General features: G+C 40.9%; 1 protein-coding gene across 3 annotated transcripts in view; it reads right to left on the reverse strand.

Moving 5' to 3' along the window:
• The window catches only part of AP2B1 (adaptor related protein complex 2 subunit beta 1), a 134,245-nt gene that overhangs the window by 15,776 nt on the left and 96,767 nt on the right, over positions 1-21,702 (reverse strand). For all 3 annotated transcript variants that reach the window (XM_003281364.4, XM_003281365.4, XM_003281366.4), the window contains one exon: positions 198-282. In XM_003281364.4, the coding sequence (XP_003281412.1) occupies positions 198-282 (85 nt within the window). The remainder of the gene's footprint in view (positions 1-197; positions 283-21,702) is intronic.

The following is a 21,702-nucleotide window of genomic DNA, read 5'->3' on the forward strand; positions in this document are numbered from 1 at the left end:
GATTTAGAGACCAATGGCAGAGCAAGAACAATTGTGACACAGGAGAATAAATAATGAGCAATTATTAAGAGCTTTAGAATATCCTTACCCCAATTTTTTAACCTCAAAATAATTCAAAACTTCTGGGGCTATGCTCTGCCTGACATGCAGAGGAAGGGCAAAGGTATATTCAGCAGGATAGGCAGGAACGTACTTACCCATTTTGCCATCTTCTACAAAAAGCACATTGAGTGGGACGAGGCAGCTGAAGTAGAAGACATCGATATTGTTTTTCACAGCCACCTGCCAGGAAAGCAACAAGGTAAAATGAGGACATCACAAGGAGCCAGGTAGGAGGAAAAGAACAGCGCTGTGTCTAGAAATAGGCCTCCCTATTTCCTTCCTCTTTCGGTCAGTGCAGGTCTCCCCAAATCAAGACAAACTGGCCCATATACTGCAAAGCACACCCTTACTTACTCCATTGTCATAGAACTGTGACAACCTGCAACTCTACCTCCTTCCAGAAGGCCTGTCTTCAAGGCACAACTTGTATAACACGAATAATCTAGTCTGTGATTTTTTTTCTCTATGATTAATAGTAGCTGCTACCACTTACTAAGTAACCTATTAATGATATTATTTCTAACTCACATTATAACGATCTTAAACAAAGTAGATATCATTCCCCTCTCATTTCGCAGATAATGAAACTGAGGTTTAGAAAGACTAAGTAACATCCAGAGTCATGTAGCTAGTACACAGAAGAATTAGGATTCAAACAGAAACTTGACGCTAAACCTTGATTTTTATTTCTCCCCACAATAACTAGTGCCATACTACCTCTTATTTTTTATTTAAATATCAGTTTTAAATTTGTTTCTTTTATAAAACCTTATTTCCCAGGTCTTATGGTTGGAAAAAGCTTGTTGGGCCCAACACTGGTAAACCTGATGACTATAAGAACAAAAAACCTTTAAGCGAGCAAATAAATAAATTTTCTTCTCACAATACAAACTTCTCAACTATGATTCTACCATAGCCTGCTTAATTCAGAGCATGCTGTTTTTTTTGTTTGTTTTTTGTTTTTTTCTTTTTAAAGCTACAGTAAGTACTTTTATTCAGGGCAACACTGATTGGTATATACATTCAGGAACAGGCAGATTGCACAGTAGCACATTATAAGGTCCTTATACTGTAAGAAGAGGGAGTAGGAGGAGACTTGCTCTAAGTCACCACCTCCCACTGGTTTCTGTCACTAATGACTTTCCTATCTATGCTCTTAGCGCTGTAGGAAAACATTTATCTGAGCAAGTTCTATGATCAGTAACTATACCTGTTTCTTTCTCATTTTGCTCTAAAAACATAAAGTTAAAAAGTGCTTATCTAGTATACTATTCTCACTCTCAGCCTTTTATGGCAAATGTCTACACTTCAACAGCATACTGACCTCTTAGAACTGTAGCTATGAGATCCAAATATCCTCTTTCTAAAGTACTTCCAGTCCTTCTACATTTAGTATCAACTTATCTTCCTTACTTTAAATGGTGCCTGTATTCCCTTCTCCATAATATTTGTGTTCTCTCTCCCAGAAGTGTCCATCCAATTATTTTCCTTGCTTCCTGTTAACTAACAAGGCTAGGAGTTTGTGACCTATATACAACATGGCCTGATGCCCAAAATGCTGAGATAGGATTCTCAAAAAGCTTGAATCTGGTGAATTTAAGCAGAGTAATGTCAGGAAAGAGGAACTAAAGGCATTCTTTAGGATGTACTAGAGCATGGGTGGGTGCAGTGGCTCACGCCTGTAATCCCAGCACTTTGGGAGGATGAGGCAGGCAGACCACTTGAGGTCAGGAGTTCGAGATCAGCCTAGCCAACATGGAGAAACCCCGTCTCTACCAAAAATACAAAAATTAGCTGGGCGCGGAGGCGCGTGGCTGTAGTCCCAGCTACTCAGGAGGCTGAGGTGGGAAAATAGCTTGAACTTGGGAGGTGGAGGCTCCAATGAGCTGAGATAGGGCCACTGCACTCCTGCCTGGGTGACAAAGCAAGACTCTGTCAAAAAAAAAAAAAAAAAAAAAAAAAGGGAAGCCAGGCACGGTGGCTCACGCCTGTAATCCCAGCACTTTGGGAGGCTGAGGCAAGCAGATCACGAGGTCAGGAGACTGAGACCATCCTGGCCAACATGGTGAAACCCTGTCTCTACTAAAATACAAAAAATTAGCCAGGTGTGGTGGCACACGCCTGGAGTCCCAGCTACTCAGGAGGCTGAGGCAGGAGAATCGCTTGAACCCAGGAGGCAAGGCTGCACTGAGCCAAGATCGTGTCACTGCACTCCAGCCTGGTGACAGAGCAAGACTCCGTCTCAACAACAAAAAACAAAACAACAACAACAACAAGGGATGTACTACAGCACTACTGTCAAAGATTTACGCCAGCCGTGGGCTTCCAGGAAAGAGTATTTTCTAACTCACCTGGTACTTGGCAGATAAGAGAGGAGAACTCTTATTTCAAATAAGGGCAGCAAGAAGACCTTGAGACAGCGCTAGGCTCTGTAAAGAACATTTAGAAGTGAAAACTGGGGCCAGGTGCAGTGGCTCATGCCTGTAATCCCAGCACTTTGGGAAGCCGAGGCAGGCAGATCACCTGAGGTCAGGAGTTCGAGACCAACCTGGCCAGATGGTGAAACCCCATCTCTACTAAAAATACGAAAAAAAAAAAAATTAGCTGGGTGTGGTGGCGGGCACCTGTAATCCCAGCTACTTGGGAGGCTGAGGCAGGAGAATCACTTGAACACAGGAGGCAGAGGTTGCAGTGAGCCGAGATTGTGCCATTGCACTCTGGCCTGGGTGACAAGAGTGAACTGTCTCAAAAAAAAAAAAAAAAAAAAAAAGTGGAAACTGGGGTGATGGGGGTAGGCTAATGGTGGGTCATGTAAAGGTCTCATGTGAAATGCAAGTGATTATCTTTGACTATAAAGTAGTATCCCCATTCTCTAGAGGATAATATTAGTGGTTCTTAACTGAAGACCTGTATCAGAATCATCTGGAAAGGCTTTTCAAAACAGATGCCAGGCCCTACCCTACATGAAATAATTATAATCTCTGAATCTGGGACCTGGCATAAATATTCGGGAAAAAGTTCCCAGGAAGATCAACCGGATAAGCAATTAATTTAGAACATTGTTATCTAAGAAGTCTGAATGGGTTTGTAAACATCTTGTTCTTCCAAAAGAATCCTTATGCCAATAGGAGCCTTTTAACAATGGAAAGGACACGAAATGGTCCTCTAGGTAAGTGGTGCTAAACTGTTCTGCACTGTAGACCCTTTGGACAAACAGAGGAAAGCCACTGACTCTCTTGCTGAAAAATGTACACACAACATTTTGCCACAGAATTTTGGGAGTTTTGGGACACCCTGAGGGCTTTCCTGGGACTTCTACTGTAGAACAATTTTCTGAGGAGCTAGGATACCCACACATCAGAAGCAGCAGATACAGAGGTTCAGAGCATGGACTTGGGAGCCAGAACACCTGATTTCAAATTCTGACTCTGACAGTTTCCTGTCTGTAAAATGTAGATCACAAAGTACTGAATTCATGGGGTTGTTATGAGGATAATGAGTTAATACTTGCCCAGCACAGTGAACAGCCTTGGCTCATAAGTAGTGTAGTAAGTGTCTGTTCAAAAAAGAAAAATTTGGCTGGGTACAGTGGCTCACGCCTGTAATCCCAGCGGGCGTGAACCACCATGTGAGCCTCGGGAAGCTGAGGCAGGCGGATTACCTGAGGTGAGGAGTTTGAGACCAGCCTGGCCAACATGGCAAAATTCCATCTGTACTAAAAATGCAAAAATTAGCTGGGCGTGGTGGCGTGCACCTGTAGTCCCAGCTACTCAGGAGGCTGAAGTGGGAGAATCAGTTGAACCCAGGAGGCAGAGGCTGCAGTGAGCAGAGATTGTGCCACTGCACTCCAGCCTGGGCAACAGAGCAAGGCTCCATCTCAAAAAAATAAAAAATAAAAAATAAATTCACTCTGCTTTCACCATCTCCTGTTTTACCTTTTTTACTCAGAATCCTAATTAAGGATAACCACATTAGACTTATCTGAAATCTTACATATGCTCAGATGTAGTACTACTATTATGTTAAAAAAGAGATTAGAAGAGATTTTTTAAAAGGCTTATCGGCAGATTGTTAGCTTAATGATTCCTTTTGCTACTGCCTTGGTAAATTATCATCTCTTTATAGGATCAACTACATAGGTCATTCATTGGGGGAAGCAGTTCATCGCTTTTACATTAGCTTTTCAAAATCTGTATTTTGCAGCTCTCATATTTTCACTCTAGGTTAGAACTGGGTTCATTTCAAGAATATAGGCTTCCCCAGATCTGACTCCAGACTACCTCTCCAGCCATTTCCTTAACTTCAACCACATCAAAATTACTTCTTATTCCCCAAACACTGAAAATCACAGCTTTGTACCTTTTTTGTATGTTATTCTTTCTTTTTTCTTTTTTTGAGACGGAGTCTGGCTCTGTCACCCAGGCTGAAGTGCAATGGCGTGATCTCGGCTCACTGCAACCTCCGCCTCCCAGGTTTAAGCAATTCTCCTGCCTCAGCCTCCTGAGTAGCTGGGATTACAGGCGTGTGCCACCACGCCCAGCAAATTTTTGTATTTTTAGTAGAGACGGGGTTTCACCATGTTGGTCAGGCTGGTCTTGAACTCCTGACCTCGTGATCTCGGCCTCCCAAAGTGCTGGGATTACAGGCGTGAGCCACCGCACTCAGCCTATATGTTGTTCTTTCTGCTTAATATTTTCTTCTCCTTAAGCTTAGCACTGTCTGGAAAATACCTATTTAACCTTAAGGTTCAGTTCAAGTTTAACACTTCCCAGAAAGCTCTAACACCTCCCCACAGCACCCAACGCATACAATTCTATGATAGCATATAATTCCGGCTCACCTATAATACAATGAGCTCCTTGAGTGCAGGGTCTGTCTCTCATCTTCGCTAGCATATTGACTACCTCAATAAATATTTGTTGCATGAAAATAAGGGGAAGATGTTGAACAAATAAAAATGAAATATTGTGTTTCTCAACATTTTTTCTACCTCCACGTCATTCATATACATAACAGAATCCCATCAGTAACATCTCTCATTAGGCACACTGATTCTCAATGAGGCAGGAATGGGGGGATGGGATGATGTATGGGTTCTTTTGGTTTCAAACCACTGATTTAAATAATATCTACATGCTAAGAAAGGATAACACAGGTAGTGGACCACAACCCAAAGAATGCTAGGTTCTCCAAGGATATGCCAATCATATTTTGGGTGTTAAAAAAGAACCAAGGGAAAAACACAGTACGAAGCCAGTTTAATTCCAATCCTGATGCTGATTGCTCTTAAATATAACTAAATCAGCCTTAAAGAGCATGATATTGTTGTTGGAGAGAGACAGGAAAAGAGAAAGACAGTTTCTTGTTTTCTTATTTGAAAATTCACTATCTCAACAGGCATAGATAGTAGGAAGATATAATCCAGACAAGTTTCTAAACTATTTTCCAAAAGCTATAACATCATGCCTAGATTGCTTGAGGGAAATCAATGATCACATATATATCCAACTGCCTACTTAATATCTTCACTTGGATAATAGGTTGCTCAAAAGGAATATGTCTAAAACTGAACTCTTTTTAAAAAAATTTAACTTTTATTTCAAGTTCAGGGGTACATGTGCAGGTTTGTTACATGGGTAAACTTGTGTCATCAGAGTTTGCTGTACAGCTTATTTTATCACCCAGCTATTAAGCCTAGTACCCATTAGTTATTTTTCCTGATCCTCTCCCTTCGCCCACCCTCCACCCTCTAGCAGACCCCAGTGTGTGCTATTCCCCTCTTTGTGTCCATGTGTTCTCATCATTTAGCTCCCACTTATAAGTCAGAACATGTGGTATTTGGTTTTATGTTCCTGTGTTAGTTTGCTAAGGATAATAGCCTCCAGCTCCATCCATGCTCCTGCAAAGGACATTATCTCATTCTTTTTTTTTTATGGGTGCATAGTATTCCATGGTATACATGTACCACATTTTATTTATCCAGTCTATCACTGATGGGCATTTAGGTTGATGCCATGTCTTTGCTATTGTGAATAGTGCTGCAATGAACATATGTGTGCATGTGTCTTTATGATAGAATGATTTGTATTCTTTTGGGTATATATCCAGTAATGGGATTGCTGGGTCGAGTGGTATTTCCATTTTTAGGTCTTTTTTTTTTTTTTTGAGACGGAGTCTCGCTCTGTCACCCAGGCTGGAGTGCAGTGGCGTGATCTTGGCTCACTGCAAGCTCCGCCTCCCAGGTTCACACCATTCTCCTGCCTCAGCCTAGCTGGGACTACAGGCGCTGGCCACCACGCCCGGCTAATTTTTTGTATTTTTAGTAGAGACGGGGTTTCACCGTGTTGGCCAGGATGGTCTTGATCTCCTGACCTTGTGATCCGCCCGCCTCGGCCTCCCAAAGTGCTGGGATTACAGGCGTGAGCCACTGCGCCCGGCCCATTTTTAGGTCTTTGAGGAATCACCACTGTCTTCCACAAGGGTTGAATTAATTTACATGCTCATCAATAGTATATAAGCATTGTGTTTTTCTCTACAACCTCACCAGCATCTGTTATTTTTTTAAATTTTTTTAATAATAGGCATTCCAACTGGTGTGAGATAGTATCTCATTGTGGTAAAACCAAACGCTTAATCTCCCCTCCCCACCTCCAAATACAACCTCCTGCTGTCTTTCCAAACTCGATGACTACTGTGGGATTCTGCAAAGCCTTTAACAGTCTCTCTGCCTCTCCACTAGTCTTCCAGCCACATCCCCCTATACCTTCCCTTCACAGCACCTAGCTTCCCCAGTATATGCTCAACATAGCAGCCAGAGTGATCTTAAAATGTAGGCCAGCTCATACATATTTCTCTGCTAAAACCTTTCCATCTCACTCAGAATAAAAACCAAAGTTGCAATTGCCTATAATCCAACTCCTCCAACCTCTCTGAGGTCGTGCTAATACTCTCCTCCTTGCTAGCTCTACTCCAGCTGCAGGAGCTTGTTGTTGTTTCCTTGCACATAGCAGGTACACTCCTACTTCATGGCTTTTTGCATTTGCTGTTTCTTCTGTCTACAATGCTCTTCCTCCAGAAATCCACGATTCTTTCCCTGTCTCCTTTGAGTCTTTGCTTTAACCAAATATTATCTTTTCAGATAGGTCTTCCATGACCAACATATTTTTGTAAAACTGTACCACCCAACCTCCAACTCCAGTTTATATTTTTCCACTGTCCCAATACTTCTTTCATATTTTTCCATTGTCCTCCCTACCATCTGATATACTATGTATTGTACTGATTTGCTGGTTTATTGCCTGTCCCCATGCCACATACCCCACTTGTGGTAGAATATAAATTCCATGAGGGAAAGAATTCCTGGCTTCTATTTGTCACAATATTCTCAGTTTCTAGAATAGTGACTGGCACAGAATAGGTGCTAAGTAAGAATAACAGTTGTAAAATAAACTATAAAAAGTTTCTGACCTCACTTGGGTTTACACAATAATGAACTTAAAAGTTCTATGGGGCTTGATGCAGTGGCTCACTCCTGTAATCCCAGCACTATGGGAGGCCAAAGGGGGAGGGAGGATCACTTAAGGCCAGGAGTTCGAGACAAGCTTGGGCAACCTAAGTGAGACCTTGTCTCTACCAAAACAAAACAAAACAAAACAAAAAAAGCCGAGTGGAGTGGCATGAGCCTTTGGTCCCAGTTACTCAGGAGGCTGAAGCAGGAGGATAAGAGGATAGGAGGATAGGGGTCCAGGAGTTCAAGGTTACAGTGAGCTATGACTGCACCACTGTACTCCAGCCTGGGTAACAGAGTGAGAGCCTGTCTCACAAACAAACAAAGTCCCAAAAGCACAGTATTTCTCACATTTTTCTAGTGTATTTCCCTTAACAGAAGAGGAAAGAATGGACACATACTGGGAAGGAGGCAGGGGGATGGGTCAAGATTAGGGGTATAATAGGAAGTAGACTATCATAAGAACAAAACATCTTTGAAGTTCCATGCTAAATTCCATAATGTACCCATATATGTTTTAATACGTTTCTCTCTTTACCTTTGAATAAAACTGATGCTCTAGGAAAATGTGCTATTGTGTATTCTTTAGCTTCAAGTATCCCTAGCTTGGTGGGTCATGACCAACTGTTAGTTCTTAAAATTAACTAAGTGGGTTCAAACTGGCATTAAAAAAATAAAATGAAAAATATCACAGTGCATCTCATGAAGAGTAAGTAATGTTTCCTGAAACTGTTTAGTTTTATGTATTGTGTGTGTGTATACACTATGTAAAATACATTTCTTACTGTAAGTTGCGGTCAAAAAAGTATAAAAGCCACAATACACACACACCAAAGCAAGCAGTGAGAAAATGGGTTCAATGAGTGAAGGAAGAGAATGCACACCTCAGCTTCTGCTTTGAGAATGCCCAAAGCAGATCACAGACAGTACCAAGAAGACTACCTAATCCTCTGTTTCTTTGGTATGTCATGTGCAACATGTGACCATAACAATATTAACTTGCTTTTTAGCGACATCAATAGGAAAGCAAACAGAAATTATAAGGCACTTTGAAAACATAAAAGCGAGCTATAAATGCTTAATAATAACAATGATTGTTTAAAATTACTTTAAGTGGCTGCTAAGGAAAGAGCAACCTGTCAGCTTCAGCCTGTAACCAGCAATTAGTTTCTTTCCATGAAGCCTGCTGCAGGAGCTACAATCTCGACACCTGGAGGTGAACAGGCTAAATTAATATTCTAACCTTGTACCAGTATACTCAAAAGTACTATAAAAAGGTACAACATGAACTCAGTCTGAACTCTGGCAAATGAGGCCTCTTACCCCACCTCTCACCACAGGTAACCAAAGGAGGCACTGCCACAAGGAAAACCAAGTGAAACAGTACAGGGCTCGCCTTTGAGATTATATCATCTGCTCTTCCATAACGTCACTTGTGACCTTTCCACATTTCTGAAGAATTATTTTTTTCTTTTATTCCTTTTCTCCTTTTAGCTTTTGGAAAGATTATATGCAGGCTGGTCCAAGCTAGGACCAGGCAGTGACGTCAACCATCTCCAGTTCTCTGAGGAATGATGATTCAGATGTGTTTTAAGTACCACACAACCTAGTCAACAGATCCTAGGGGAATGGCTCTGAGTGACAGGTTTTTAATGGTACTTACTCCAACTGTGTGATATATGTCATCTGAGACTCAAGCAGAAGTGGCCCTTTCTGCTAGGTGCTGGAGTTAAATTAACATGTTGTTCCGCATTTCTAATCAATGCCAAAAGATATTTACCACCTTAAGTTTATTTTATTTATTTTAATTTCTTTTTTGATACAGGGTCTTGCTCTGTCACCCAGGCTGGAGTGTGGAGGCATGATCACAGCTCACTGCAGCCTTGACCTCCTGGGCTCAAGTGATCCTCCCATCTCAGCCTCGTGAGTAGCTGAAACTACATGCGTGTGCCACCATGCCTGGCTAACTCTGTTATTTTTGTAGACACTAGTCTACATACTAGAATAGACTAGACATACTAGTCTTACTATGTTGCCCAGGCTAGTCTCAAACTCCTGGACCCCAAGCGATCCTCCCACCTCGACCTCCCAAAGTGCTGGGATTACACAGGCATGAGCCACTGTGCTTGGTGATCCAAAGTTTAAATAGCATTTCAAACTCTATTGACCAATAAATTATCTGGGAATTCTCAGAGACCCTGACAAAACAGAAAGGTCTATTTATAATATTAGACAATATCTGATAGAGTTAAAAACATAGCAGAAAGAGTAATGAACCACAGGAAATGTCAATTGACTTTCCTTCCAGTGCTAATTCCATTTTAAACTGGACAGCGTCTTTAGTTCACTTCCAAGGCTAGGATTCAAACAAGAACTCTCTTCCCATATTCTTTCTTAGTCCACCCAATAGATCAGGGGGATTATGTGATAGCTGAGGAGGCCTCAAATGGTACCAAACTGCTGTTCATCCTGAGTATAAAGCCATACTGATTTATTCTCAGGAGACATTAGGACATTGTTCGTTAAGAGTATGTGGACAGTGGAACCCTTTATATAGGGAAAATTTGACAGATTAGGCAGTGGTTCCATGTCCCTAATATGCACTTCAGCGTTTGAAGTTTCCATATTTAAACAGTTCTCAGAACCAGAAATGAAAGCTTTGAACAGAGCCTCCAGATGATCTCTAAAATTGCAAATCCTCTAGTAGCACATATAATTATTGGGCTTTAAAAAGGCAATGAGCTCTTAAGAGCCAATCTCTCTTAGTAAAGCCTTGATTCGAAAGGAAGCCAACAGAAACCAAAAGACACTGAAACTGAAATACTATGACTTCTCCTGTAGTCCCCATTCTGCTATGAGATCTGCTTAATCTCAATCTCAAAAAACTCTCAAATAATTTAGACCATAAATTAGAAATATCAGCAAATTAAATCTCCAGAACACTAAAGATTCTATAAAGATTGTAAAGTGGTATGAATAGACATTGCTTTAAAAGACTTTGGATTAAACTGTCAAAATCACCATTTGGGAAGGAGTAAATTAGAATGACGAACCTTCAGGGCTGTCAAACGGGAGAAGTCCAAAGCACAGCAAGGTCAGAACTACTCAAATCAAATTCTGTTAACTATTTTGCAACTGAAATAGATTCTCAAGTACTGTTTTAAAAGAGAATGCCCCACCCCGCCTCTGTAAAGCCATTTGGAAAAAGGGTGAATAGGTCACAACTTTCATGAAAGACTACCTTTGTGGAGGGCAGAAAAAGTAGCCCACCCATAGCCATCACTGCAGCCATCTAAACTGTGGAGGCCAGGCACGGCTCACACCTGTCTGTGATCCCAGCAATTTGGGAGGCTAAGGCAGGAAGACTGCTTGAGCCCAGGAGTTTGAGACCAGCCTGGGCAACATGGTGAGATTTCATCTTTACAAAAATAAACATAAAAAGTTAGCCAAGTGTGGTGGTGCACACCTACAGTCCCAGCTACTGGTCAGGTTGAGGTGAGACAATTGCTTGAGTCTGGGAGGTTGAGGCTGCAGTGAGCTGTGATCATGCCACTGCACTCCTGCCTGGGAGACAGTGTGAGAACGCTGTCTCCAAAAAAAAAAAAAAAAAAAAAAAAACACCCTCAAAGTCCCAACACAAAATCCAGTGCAGCTGGGTGGTTCATTTTTTAAGTCTCATTGAGTGAAAAAAAATTATTTCCAAAATTGAATTTCAGTTTATGGGTCTCAGTCTTTTCACTCCTTATCACACCGATTTCCCACCAAAGTAAACGTTCTAATTGCAAGTAAAGAAAAACCTGATATTGAAAAGTGCTAGACGACTACCCTTTTTTAAAAACTTTTTTTTCCATTTAAAGGCAAAAGACTGTTTTGAGTATCTGAAAAAATTGTTCTCTTAAAAGCAAAGAGAAATAATGAATATCTATTGCTAAAAACAACTTTTTTGCCCTAGCTTTTGAGACGGAGTCTTGCTCTGTCACCCAGGCTGGAGTGCAGTGGTGGGATCTCGGCTCACTGCAGCCTCTGACTCCTGGGTTTGTGTGATTTTTCTGCCTCAGCCTCCCAAGTAGCTGGGACTACAGGCACATGCCACTACACCCAGCTAATTTTTGTATTTTTGGTAGAGATGCGGTTTCGCCATGTTGGCCAGGCTGGTCTTGAACTCCTGACCTCAAGTGATCCGCCGCCTCAGCCTCCCAAAGTGCTGGGATTACAGGCGGGAGCCACTGCGTCGGGCAGGCACTTGCTTTTAAAGTTTGCCTCCTTACACCTTTGTGCCTATCAGGATTAGGAAAAAGACAGGCTTCTTTCTGTTTTCACAGTAAAAAGGGCTTGCTCAGCACCATTTCCTGTCGGGCATCTAAATGATTTCAGTTTTCCCTGAGGCTCCAAAACATTTGTAAAAGCATCCTTGAACTTCATCATTTACTCTGATTTTGAGCTTCCAAATTTACTCTAGAAATATTAAATTAACTAAAATAGTCTAAGGCTCTTTAGAATAATAATTTAATAGTCTCATGGTGGCAATTTTAAAGAGACATACAGACATAAGTTAGCAACAGAAAAAATTCCCAAAATGTGAGCACAGTTAACATGTGCTATGTTCCTAGTCATCTCCAGTTTTGAAAATAGGGTCCATTAATGTGCTGTGATCTTGCCTTTCCTAATATCAAGGAAGCAACAGCTTCTAATATTTGCTCTGCCTACTTGAGAGAAAATGAATTTGTGATTACAGTCTTCAGATTAAACTTGGGACCAGCACCAGACCAGATAGAAGGGTATTGTATCAGAGTCAGAGGACAGAATGCAAGGCTGCTGAGAAACAACAGGCAGAGGCTGTGTTTAGGGATCCTCTGTTTGTTAAGATGAAGGGATAGCCTTGCTTAGTTTGGTTCAAGAACTAGATGAATCTGATGCTGGTTAATACTTTCTTAAATGAAAGCAAAAAGACTCATTCAACAACAAATATTTATCTAGCACCTACTGTGTGCCAGACATTGTTCCAGGCACTGGGAGACAGAGCAGGGGGGGAAAAACAGACAAAAACTGCTGTTCCTTTGGAATTTGCATTCTAGTAGGAGAGGGGCAGGAGGCGGTAATAAATAATTAAGTAGTAATTAAAATATAATGAAATGCTATGGGGTAAAAATAAGGGAGATTGGTAGTACTGGGAGTGAAGTGAGAAAATCTTTTATTAAAAAGGTACTATTTAGCCAGGCGTGCGGTGGCTCAGGCCTGTAATCCCAGCACTTTGGAAGGCTGAGGTGGGCAGATCACTTGAGGTTAGTTGTTTGAGACCAGCCTGGCCAACATGACAAAACTCCTGTCTCCAATAAAAATATAAAAATTAGCCAGGTGTGGTGGCGGGCACCCGTAATCAGCTACTCGGGAGGCTGAACCTGGGAGGCGAAGGTTGCAGTGAGCCAAGATGGCACCACTGCATTCCAGCCTGGGCAACAGAGTGAGACTTAAAAAAAAAGAAAAGAACTTATTCCTTCTATCTAACTGTATGTTTGTACCCATTAACCTACTTCTCTTCATTCCCCTCACCTCCCATCCTCTGGTAACTATCATTCTATTCTCTTTTTTGGGTACTACTTTAGTAAAAACCTAAAGTAAGTAAGTAAGCTACACAGATATGGAGACTGGGAGAAGGCACATTCCAGACAAGGACAATAGTCAATTAAAAGGTCATGAGGTGGCAGCATACCCTATTCTAAGATCAGTGAGGAGACCAGAATGGCTATAGTGAAGCGGAGGAGTAGCAGATGAAGTCAATGATGAAAGGAGGGAAGGAAAGGCATAGCTAGATCACCCAAGGTCTTGGAGACCTTTGGTAGGATTTTGCCTTTTCTGCTTAGAAACTATTAATGCAAGTTCTTCCAGGTGGGCAGATGAAAGTTGCTTAATTCTTGCTATACCACTGGCCAGTTATACTCATGGTTACCTGAGTTTAACAGTAAACCCTACTTGGCAAATAGCTCAAGTTGTCCCTCAGCCCAACCCCACCCCCACTATTAACATAAATAGTATTCAAAGATGAGACAACGGCAACCAAGGGCACATCAGCCAGTACATGTAGCTGTGTAGCTATCATTAAAGGGAAAAGGAAAGACTGGTGCCTTTCGGCTTATCTGTCAGGCAGGCTGAAAGGCCTGTGAAATTATTGCTGACTGTTTCTGGCAACTGAAACTATGTAGAGTAATTCTGTTGTAGGCTGCTAGAAGAGGAGAGGATTAGGGGCCAATAAAAAAGATTGGTCAGAATAGTATCACAGGGAGGTTATACACTGGCAGAAAGCAGTCACATATACATTTGCTGTAAGTTAGATATCTGAGTATAACAGCTAACTTACCTGAGGGTTACTTGAGTGGAAGAGGCCAGTGGTATAGCAAGAATTAAGCAACTTTCACCACTATGTGAAAGTCACTGACATAGGTATGCCAGTGACATACCTATGTCACTGGCAGCTGTGTGCCTCACAGGGAACCCAGGGTCAAGGGAAAATCATGCTAAGATACACTGCATCTGTTCCTATTCCTGGGTAGCTTCCTCATTTTGAAAGTTTTATAAGTTAAATAAAATAAATCCAGAACTTATAGCAAATGTACATGTGACTGCTTTCTGCCAATGTATAATCCACCTGTGATACTATATTGATCAACCCAGTTACTCTTCAGAAATCTTACTGGCCCCTAATCCTCTCCTCTTCTAGCAGCCTACAACAGAATTACTCTATATAGTTCCAGTTGCCAGAAACAGTCAGCAATAATTTCACAGGCCTTTCAGCCTGCCTGACAGATAAGCCAAAAGGGACCAGTCTTTCTTTTTCCCTTTAATGATAGCTACACAGCTACATGTACTGGCTGATGTGCCCTTGGTTGCTGCTGTCTCATCTCTGAATATTGTTTAATAGTCAGGGGTGGGAAGGATGGGGCGGAGGGACAACTTGAGCTATTATTTGCTATGTAGGGCTTACTGGGTTTTTGTTTTGTTTTGTTTTTTTGTTTTTGAGATGAAGTCTTGCTGTTCCCCAGGCTGGAGTGCAATAGCACAATCTCGGCTCACTGCAACCTCCACCTCCTGGGTTCAAGCGATTCTCCTGTCTCAACCTACTGAGTAGCTGGAATTACAGGCGTGCGCCACCATGCCCAGCTAACTTTTTTGTATTTTTGTAGAGACAGAGCTTTGCCATGTTGGCCAGGCTGGTCTTGAACTCCTGACCTCAAGTGATCCACCTGCCTCGACCTCCCAAACTGCTGGGATTACAGGCGTGAGCCTGTAAAACTTTAAAAATACATTTAGGCCGGGTGTGGTGGCTCATGCCTGTAATCCCAGCACTTTGGGAGGCCAAGGCAGGTGGATGGCTTGAGCCTAGGAGTTCAAGACCAGCCTGGGAAACATAGCCAGACCTCAACTCTACAAAAAAAAAAAAAAAATCAGCTAGGTGTGATGGCATGCACCTGTATTCCCAGCTACTTGGGAGGCTAAGGTGGGAGGATCACTTGAGTCCAGGAGGTTGAGGATGCAGTGAGCTATGTTTGTGCCCCTGAACTCCAACTTGGGAAGTTGAGCAAGACCCTGACTGAAAAAAACAAACAAAAACATTTAATACATACTGTACTGAATCAAAAAATCGTGAAGGCAAGACTAGAAAACTATCAGTTAAAGTGATTAAAATTCCACTCTAATTTAATATGTCATAGAAGACCTAGTAGAAATTCAATAAAAGAACAGACTTCAGTAATAATAGGCAGTAACTGGTGTCAATGAACATAACTGATTTTTCAATCCAGGGGTAAAACTGATCTAGAATCAAATCTAGGTTCTAGATATTAAGCATACGTCCTCAGATTAGTTAGCTGCAAGTTAAAAATCAAATGAGTTCACTGTTTTGCCTATGTTCTGCCTGGTGGACAGTACAACCTTACGTGGACAAAAGGAGGACACGTGGCTGTCAAGATGACTGGACAGATGGGCAGGCCACTGAACACAGATGCTGTCTCTGGGTAGTTCCACTGGGGAAGAAGGTCATATAGAGGGACATAAATTACTGTCAGGAGCACAGTGGGAGCTATGGAATCGAGAAGTTCTGTGCTTTCCTGTTCTGAGTACTTGCCCTTCAACTCCTTCAGGGGTTCCTGGAAAGGAAGGCTGCTACCAAGTCAAGGATCATCTTTCATTCACACTTTTCAAAAGTGATTAGATAATATTTTCCTTCAGTCTCCAAACTATAACTGATTCCAAATACATTTACCAGGGTCCCTCCTTCTAACTGGATTTTCTTCTAAAATTAGAACAATAAAACTGACATTATATAAATGCCTTTCCATAAACTTAGGCTTTCCTTAAGTAGAAAAAAAAAGAAAATAAATTCAGACAAAGTATGTTTTCATTACAGGCCCACCTGATTGACTTTCAGGCCCTGGGTGCCTTGATTCAGAAACTTAATTTATAAAAATCTCAAAATGTAGAACTAGGATCTATAGATAGAACCTAAAGGAAGACATTTTATTTCATATAAACAACTAGGTGTGGTGGCTCACGCCTGTAATCCCAGCACTCTGGGAGGCCGAGGTGGGCAGATCACTTGAGGTCAAGAGTTCGAGACCATCCTGGCCAACATGGTGAAAAAACCTCGTCTCTACTAAAAATCCAAAAAATTGCTGAGCGTGGTGGCAGGCACCTGTAATCCCAGCTACTTAGGAGGCTGAGGGAGGAGGATCACTTGAACCTGAGAGGTAGAGGTTGTAGTGAGCTGAGATCACACCATTATACTCCAGCCTGGACGACAGAGTGAGACTCCGATTCCCCCCCCGCCCCCCTCAAAAGAAAACAAAAACAAAAAAACGCCAAATAAACAACTCCCTAACAGAGTTTTATGAAGACAGAATGGGTCATTTAGGGTAGCAAATCACTGGTGTACCCACTGATTTTCCCATCACTGCCAAGACAGAGTGAATTCCATCAAAAACAGATAAGGTTTGAAATAGACAAAATTGAAGACCATCCCTTCCAACTATGAGATTTTACATTCCTTATGTGTACATGGTCACATGGCTCAAAGCTTTTCTGCAGTTTTATTCAAATATGTATGGACCTTAATACTACAAAGCCTATGCACAACCCCTTCATTAAAAAGTATGAATAATGCACTTTCTTCCCCATCTCATTAAACATCATGCTATAGCAAAATGTAAGAGAGTAAACATGAATGAGAGCAGGGTATGGCTCTCAAATTCAATCCAGCTGAGGAAAAATCTGAGTGAGTTCTCTGTAATTCCAACCTATAATATAGGTTTTTATCAGCCAGGACTTGAAAGAGGTAGCTATTTTACATCCAGAATTCAAAGTCCTCTACTGCATTACAAGCTTAAATCTAAAGACCACAAGGTTAAATCTATTTCTAATCATTTATTAAATTAGAAACATAAAACTGATGCCATTATCCATCATTAACTCCTAGCTTATAATCATGATAAAAAGATGGCTGTGAATTTAACAAATAAAAGCCCACAAATCACTTTTATTACTATTTTAGAACTACTGTGTGAAATTTATTATCCTTTCTCAGGATATCAGCACAGATTTCTATTACTTGGGTAATGTGACCCAAGTTTGGGTGTTTAACTGTCTCCTGCCTTTGAGGACAGATTTCTGATCCATCAGACACCTTTGCTTAACAGATCTTGCCGATTGCTTATGTGTGGCCATTCAAACAAGACAGTTATTATTAATAGATATGCTGCTAAAAGATCCCAGAAACCAGTAGCTGAGTGCTGGTTACAGAAAGACAAAAGATACTGCTTAGTAGACTCTTGATTATCTTGATAAAAAAAGATAAAGGACTGTTCTCACTAAGGACAATCTAGTAAAAAAGGAATATCTAATATGTAATATATTGAATTTCTCAGATGAGATTAAAGAATATGCTTATAGTCCTGATGGGACATGAAGAATATGTCAAACTGGAAGTAGCAATCACAGTAAGTAATTTTCTATTTTATTTTTTGACAGCAAAATGTTTTAATCTTTCATAATGAAGACTCCAGTACCTACATACTGCTTATGGAATATTTTAGGTGGAATATTTTTAGGTCTACAGGGATCATTTGGATAGTAGATCCAACATTGGATCCAACTGTCTGACGTGCGAATCTCTACATAGTTTCCAAAAGATCCACCACTTCAAGGACTCATTGTCTATTCAAGCAGCATCGTGGTCCCACAAATGCAATCAGAGTGTGCAATCCTCAATTGTGGATCTTGGAAGACCAAAGAAGGCTTCAACACTGACTTGTTTGGCTTGCACAACAGTCAAGAAACGTCAGCAAATGCCAAGCTGGTTTGCTTCATTTGATGGAAGCTGCTGAAAAGGTCTTCCGCTTGGAAGCGTCTACCAGTTTTTCTGGTACAATAGCTACAGCTGTGGGTTTTCTGAGTGTGAACGGACGTATGCAAGACATGAAATATCAGGGACAAGCACCATCTGCAACTGACTGTCTCACAGGCTGGAACTACATGTAGGAGTAGCAAGGGACAGAATTTCCTCAGAGCCACATACTAGCAAAATTTGGCTGACAATGATCTTAAGACATGAATAAACAGGACTGTAAGATCGTGTCCTTTGCAGCTAGTGTCTTCATCACTTTGTGCCCTAATCAAAGGTTACATGAACAGACTGATAAATATTGCCTTGTTTTAGAAAAGATATTCAAAGAAAAAAAAAAGAGACATTGTGTCTATTTCTTTTCTCTAATTAATATTCAGCCTCTTATTCGACAATGTTTATGTGAGATTTAAAGGCAATAAAGAGAGGGACAACAAAAACTATATATGGGAAAGGGCCAATTCTTTCTCCACAGGTTCACCTCTAAGGTTCCTAATTATAAAGTTGTATTGCAGGAAGGAAAGAAAAAATGTTAAGGTGCTATCAGACCTCTAGGCAGAGACAGTAGATTGAAAAATCACATTTAAGTTTCCTTTCTCCCAGAAAAAGTTCTGCCATAACCAAGGGAAAATAAAAAATTTTCAAGGTATAAATTCATAGAGATACTAACAAAAAGATATAACAGCAACAAAATCTTGGTACCTGGAAAACAGATGGATTAGCAATACCACCACAGAATTCTCAAAGGCTTAGGACTGGTAGCACCTCTGGAACTGTATGGTGGGGAGAGGAGGGCAGTGTTAAAAGCGAGAGGATTAAGATGTCAATAGGATTTCTAGATCCCAACCCCGATTCTATACTGCTGGACAGCTCTTAGGTCTCTAGGCCCTGCACAAAACTGAAGATTGATTCTTTTAGAGAGGATAAAATAGATGGCACTTAGAAGTAAAAGCCAGACATGGCTGAGGGGTGGTGAATTAAATGAATTAATGCATACTGAATGCTAAGACTCTCCAGCCCTCTTTCCCAATTTAGCTCCCCACAAGGCTGGCAGAAAGCCTTTCTATTCTAGACAGAGACTTAAAGATAACTTTTGAAAGAATCGAGCCAGCCCAGAGAGGAAAATTCAGCAAAAAATCAAATGGAAATCCTAGAATTAAAAAGTACAATATCTGAAATGAAAATGCTCTGGATTAGTTTAACAGAAGGTTGTTGCCTATAGAAGAAAGAAGCAGTGTACATGAAAACAGATCAACAGGAATTATCCAATCTGAAGAACAGAGAGAAAAAAAGATTAAATAAAAAAAAAGCAGCCTCAGTGATTTGAGAGATGATATCAAGTGGTCTAACACATATGTAACTGGAGTTCTAGAAGAAGAGAAGAGACATAATGAGGAAGAAAAAAAATCTGAAGAATGACAAAACATTTCCAAAATTGGGGAAAACTATCAACTTGCAGATCCAAGCTCAGTGAGCTCCAAGCCAGAGAAATACAAGAAAAACAACTATATACATAATAGCCAAACTGCTGAAAACCAAAGGTAAAAGAAATATAGAAGAGGAGCCTACAGATTGGCACTGCCAACAGAAGTTTCTAAAGTAATGTAAATGTTCTACTTCTGCACTGTCCCATCTAGTAACCATTAGCCACACATGTATTTGAAATGTGGCTGATGCAATGATGAAACTGAATTTGATTTAATTTCAATTTACATAGCCACATGTGGCTAGTGGCTATCATACTAAACAGTGTAGCTAAAGAGACTTAAGAGCTATCAACCCAACATAATATGTGCACTTTACTCATTCAAACACAAATAATAAAACAAAAAAAATTACGATAAAATCTGAACATTGATTCGATATGTGATATTAAGGAATTCTTGCTAATTTTTTAAGTTGTGAGAACAGTTATTGCAGTTAAAATTTTTAAAAGAGACCTGTTTTAAAGACACATACTGAGCTGGGTGTGGTAGCTCACGCCTGTAATCCCACAAGGGCGGATCACCCAAGGTCAGGAATCCGAGACCAGCCTGGTCAACATGGTGAAACCCCGTCTCTACTAAAAATACAAAAATTAGCCAGGTATGGTGGCACGTGCCTGTAATCCCAGCTACTTGGGAGGCCGAGGCAAGAGAATCACTTGAACCCAGGAGGTGGAGGTTGCAGTGATCTGAGATCACACCACTGCACTCCAGCCTGGGCGGCACAGCGAGACTCCACCTCAAACAAATAAGCAAACAAACAAAAAACGACACATACTAAAATATTTACAGATTAAGCGATATAAATGTCTGGGATTTGCTTCAAAATAATAGAGTAGGGTTATGGAAAGGGGTATAAATGATATTTATACCCCATGGATAATTATTGAAGCTGGATGATGGGTACACAGGGACTCATTATACTATTCTGTTTATTTCTGTAATGTTAAAAATGTTTCATAAAAAAGTTTTTTTTTTTCTTTTTGAGATAAAGGCTTGTGGCTCGTTCTGTCATGCAGGCTGGAGTGCAGTGGCGTGATCTCAACTCACTGCAACCTCTGTCTCCCTGGCTCAAGCAATTCTCCTGCTTCAGCTTCCCGAGTAGCTAGGACTATAGGCGTGTGCCACCGTGCCTGGCTAATTTTTGTATTTTTAGTAGAGATAGGGTTTCGTCAAGTTGGCCAGGCTGGTCTTGGACTCCTGGCCTTAGGTGATCCGCCCTCCTTGGCCTCCCAAAGTGCTGGAGTTACACGTGTGAGCCACTGCACCTGTCCCCATAAACAAGGTTTTAAAAAGTAGAGTAAAAGGAAAAGGGGATGGAAAATAGGAGGGGAAAACAGAGTCAGTCCAGGAGAATCAACATCCAAATAGCAAGACGTCTGATAAGAAATAGAGAAAATGAAGGGGAGAGCATCAGCAAAGAAGTTAAAGACACATTCCTAGAATTGAAGGACATGAGTTTCCGGTTTTAAAGAACCCAATGAGTACCCAGCATGATGGGTGAAAAGACACAGTCACAATGAGGCATATCACTGAAATTTGAAACACTGGGGACAAAGTACAAGCTTTCGTTGAGAAAAAAACAGGGCTAAGGCAAGGATCAAGAATCAGAACGGCTTCTGATTAGGAGGAAAATGATTCCTAACCTAGAATTTTATACAGCAGCTGTCAAACAAGTATGAAGACAGACTAAAAGAGACATTTAAAAACATGTAAAGGCTCAAACCTATGGAATAGTCTACATACCTATTCTTAGGAATCCACAGGAAAATGTGTTTCATCAAAAGAGGGAGTAAACCAAGAAAAGGACACTAGAACAGGAGACCCTGAGTAGGAGAGAGCTGATGAAGGGAATGAATCCCCAGGGTTAAGATGAAAGGAGGTCCCAGGAAGACAGCTATGTTCCAGGCATTCAAGTAAATCAGTCTAGAAGAGACTTTAAGAAAGGGAAACTAATAGTATACTTTGAAGGGTCTGATCTCAATGGAATTTGGGATTGAATTACAGTTAAAAACACCAACAGAAACGGGTATTAACTCCAATTATCTACAAAAAGTTTTATTGAGGAAAAATCACTTTAATATATGGCTCAGCTTCAAAGAATATATGCGGTCATAACAACGTAAACACTGGGCAGGGTGTGGTGGCTCATACCTGTAATTCCAGCACTTTAGGAAGCTGAGGCAGGAGGATCACTTAAGCCCAGGAATTTCAGACCA

The sequence above is a fragment of the Nomascus leucogenys genome, unplaced genomic scaffold (genome assembly GCF_006542625.1).
Source record: "Nomascus leucogenys isolate Asia unplaced genomic scaffold, Asia_NLE_v1 Super-Scaffold_391, whole genome shotgun sequence".
Lineage (NCBI taxonomy): Eukaryota > Metazoa > Chordata > Mammalia > Primates > Hylobatidae > Nomascus > Nomascus leucogenys.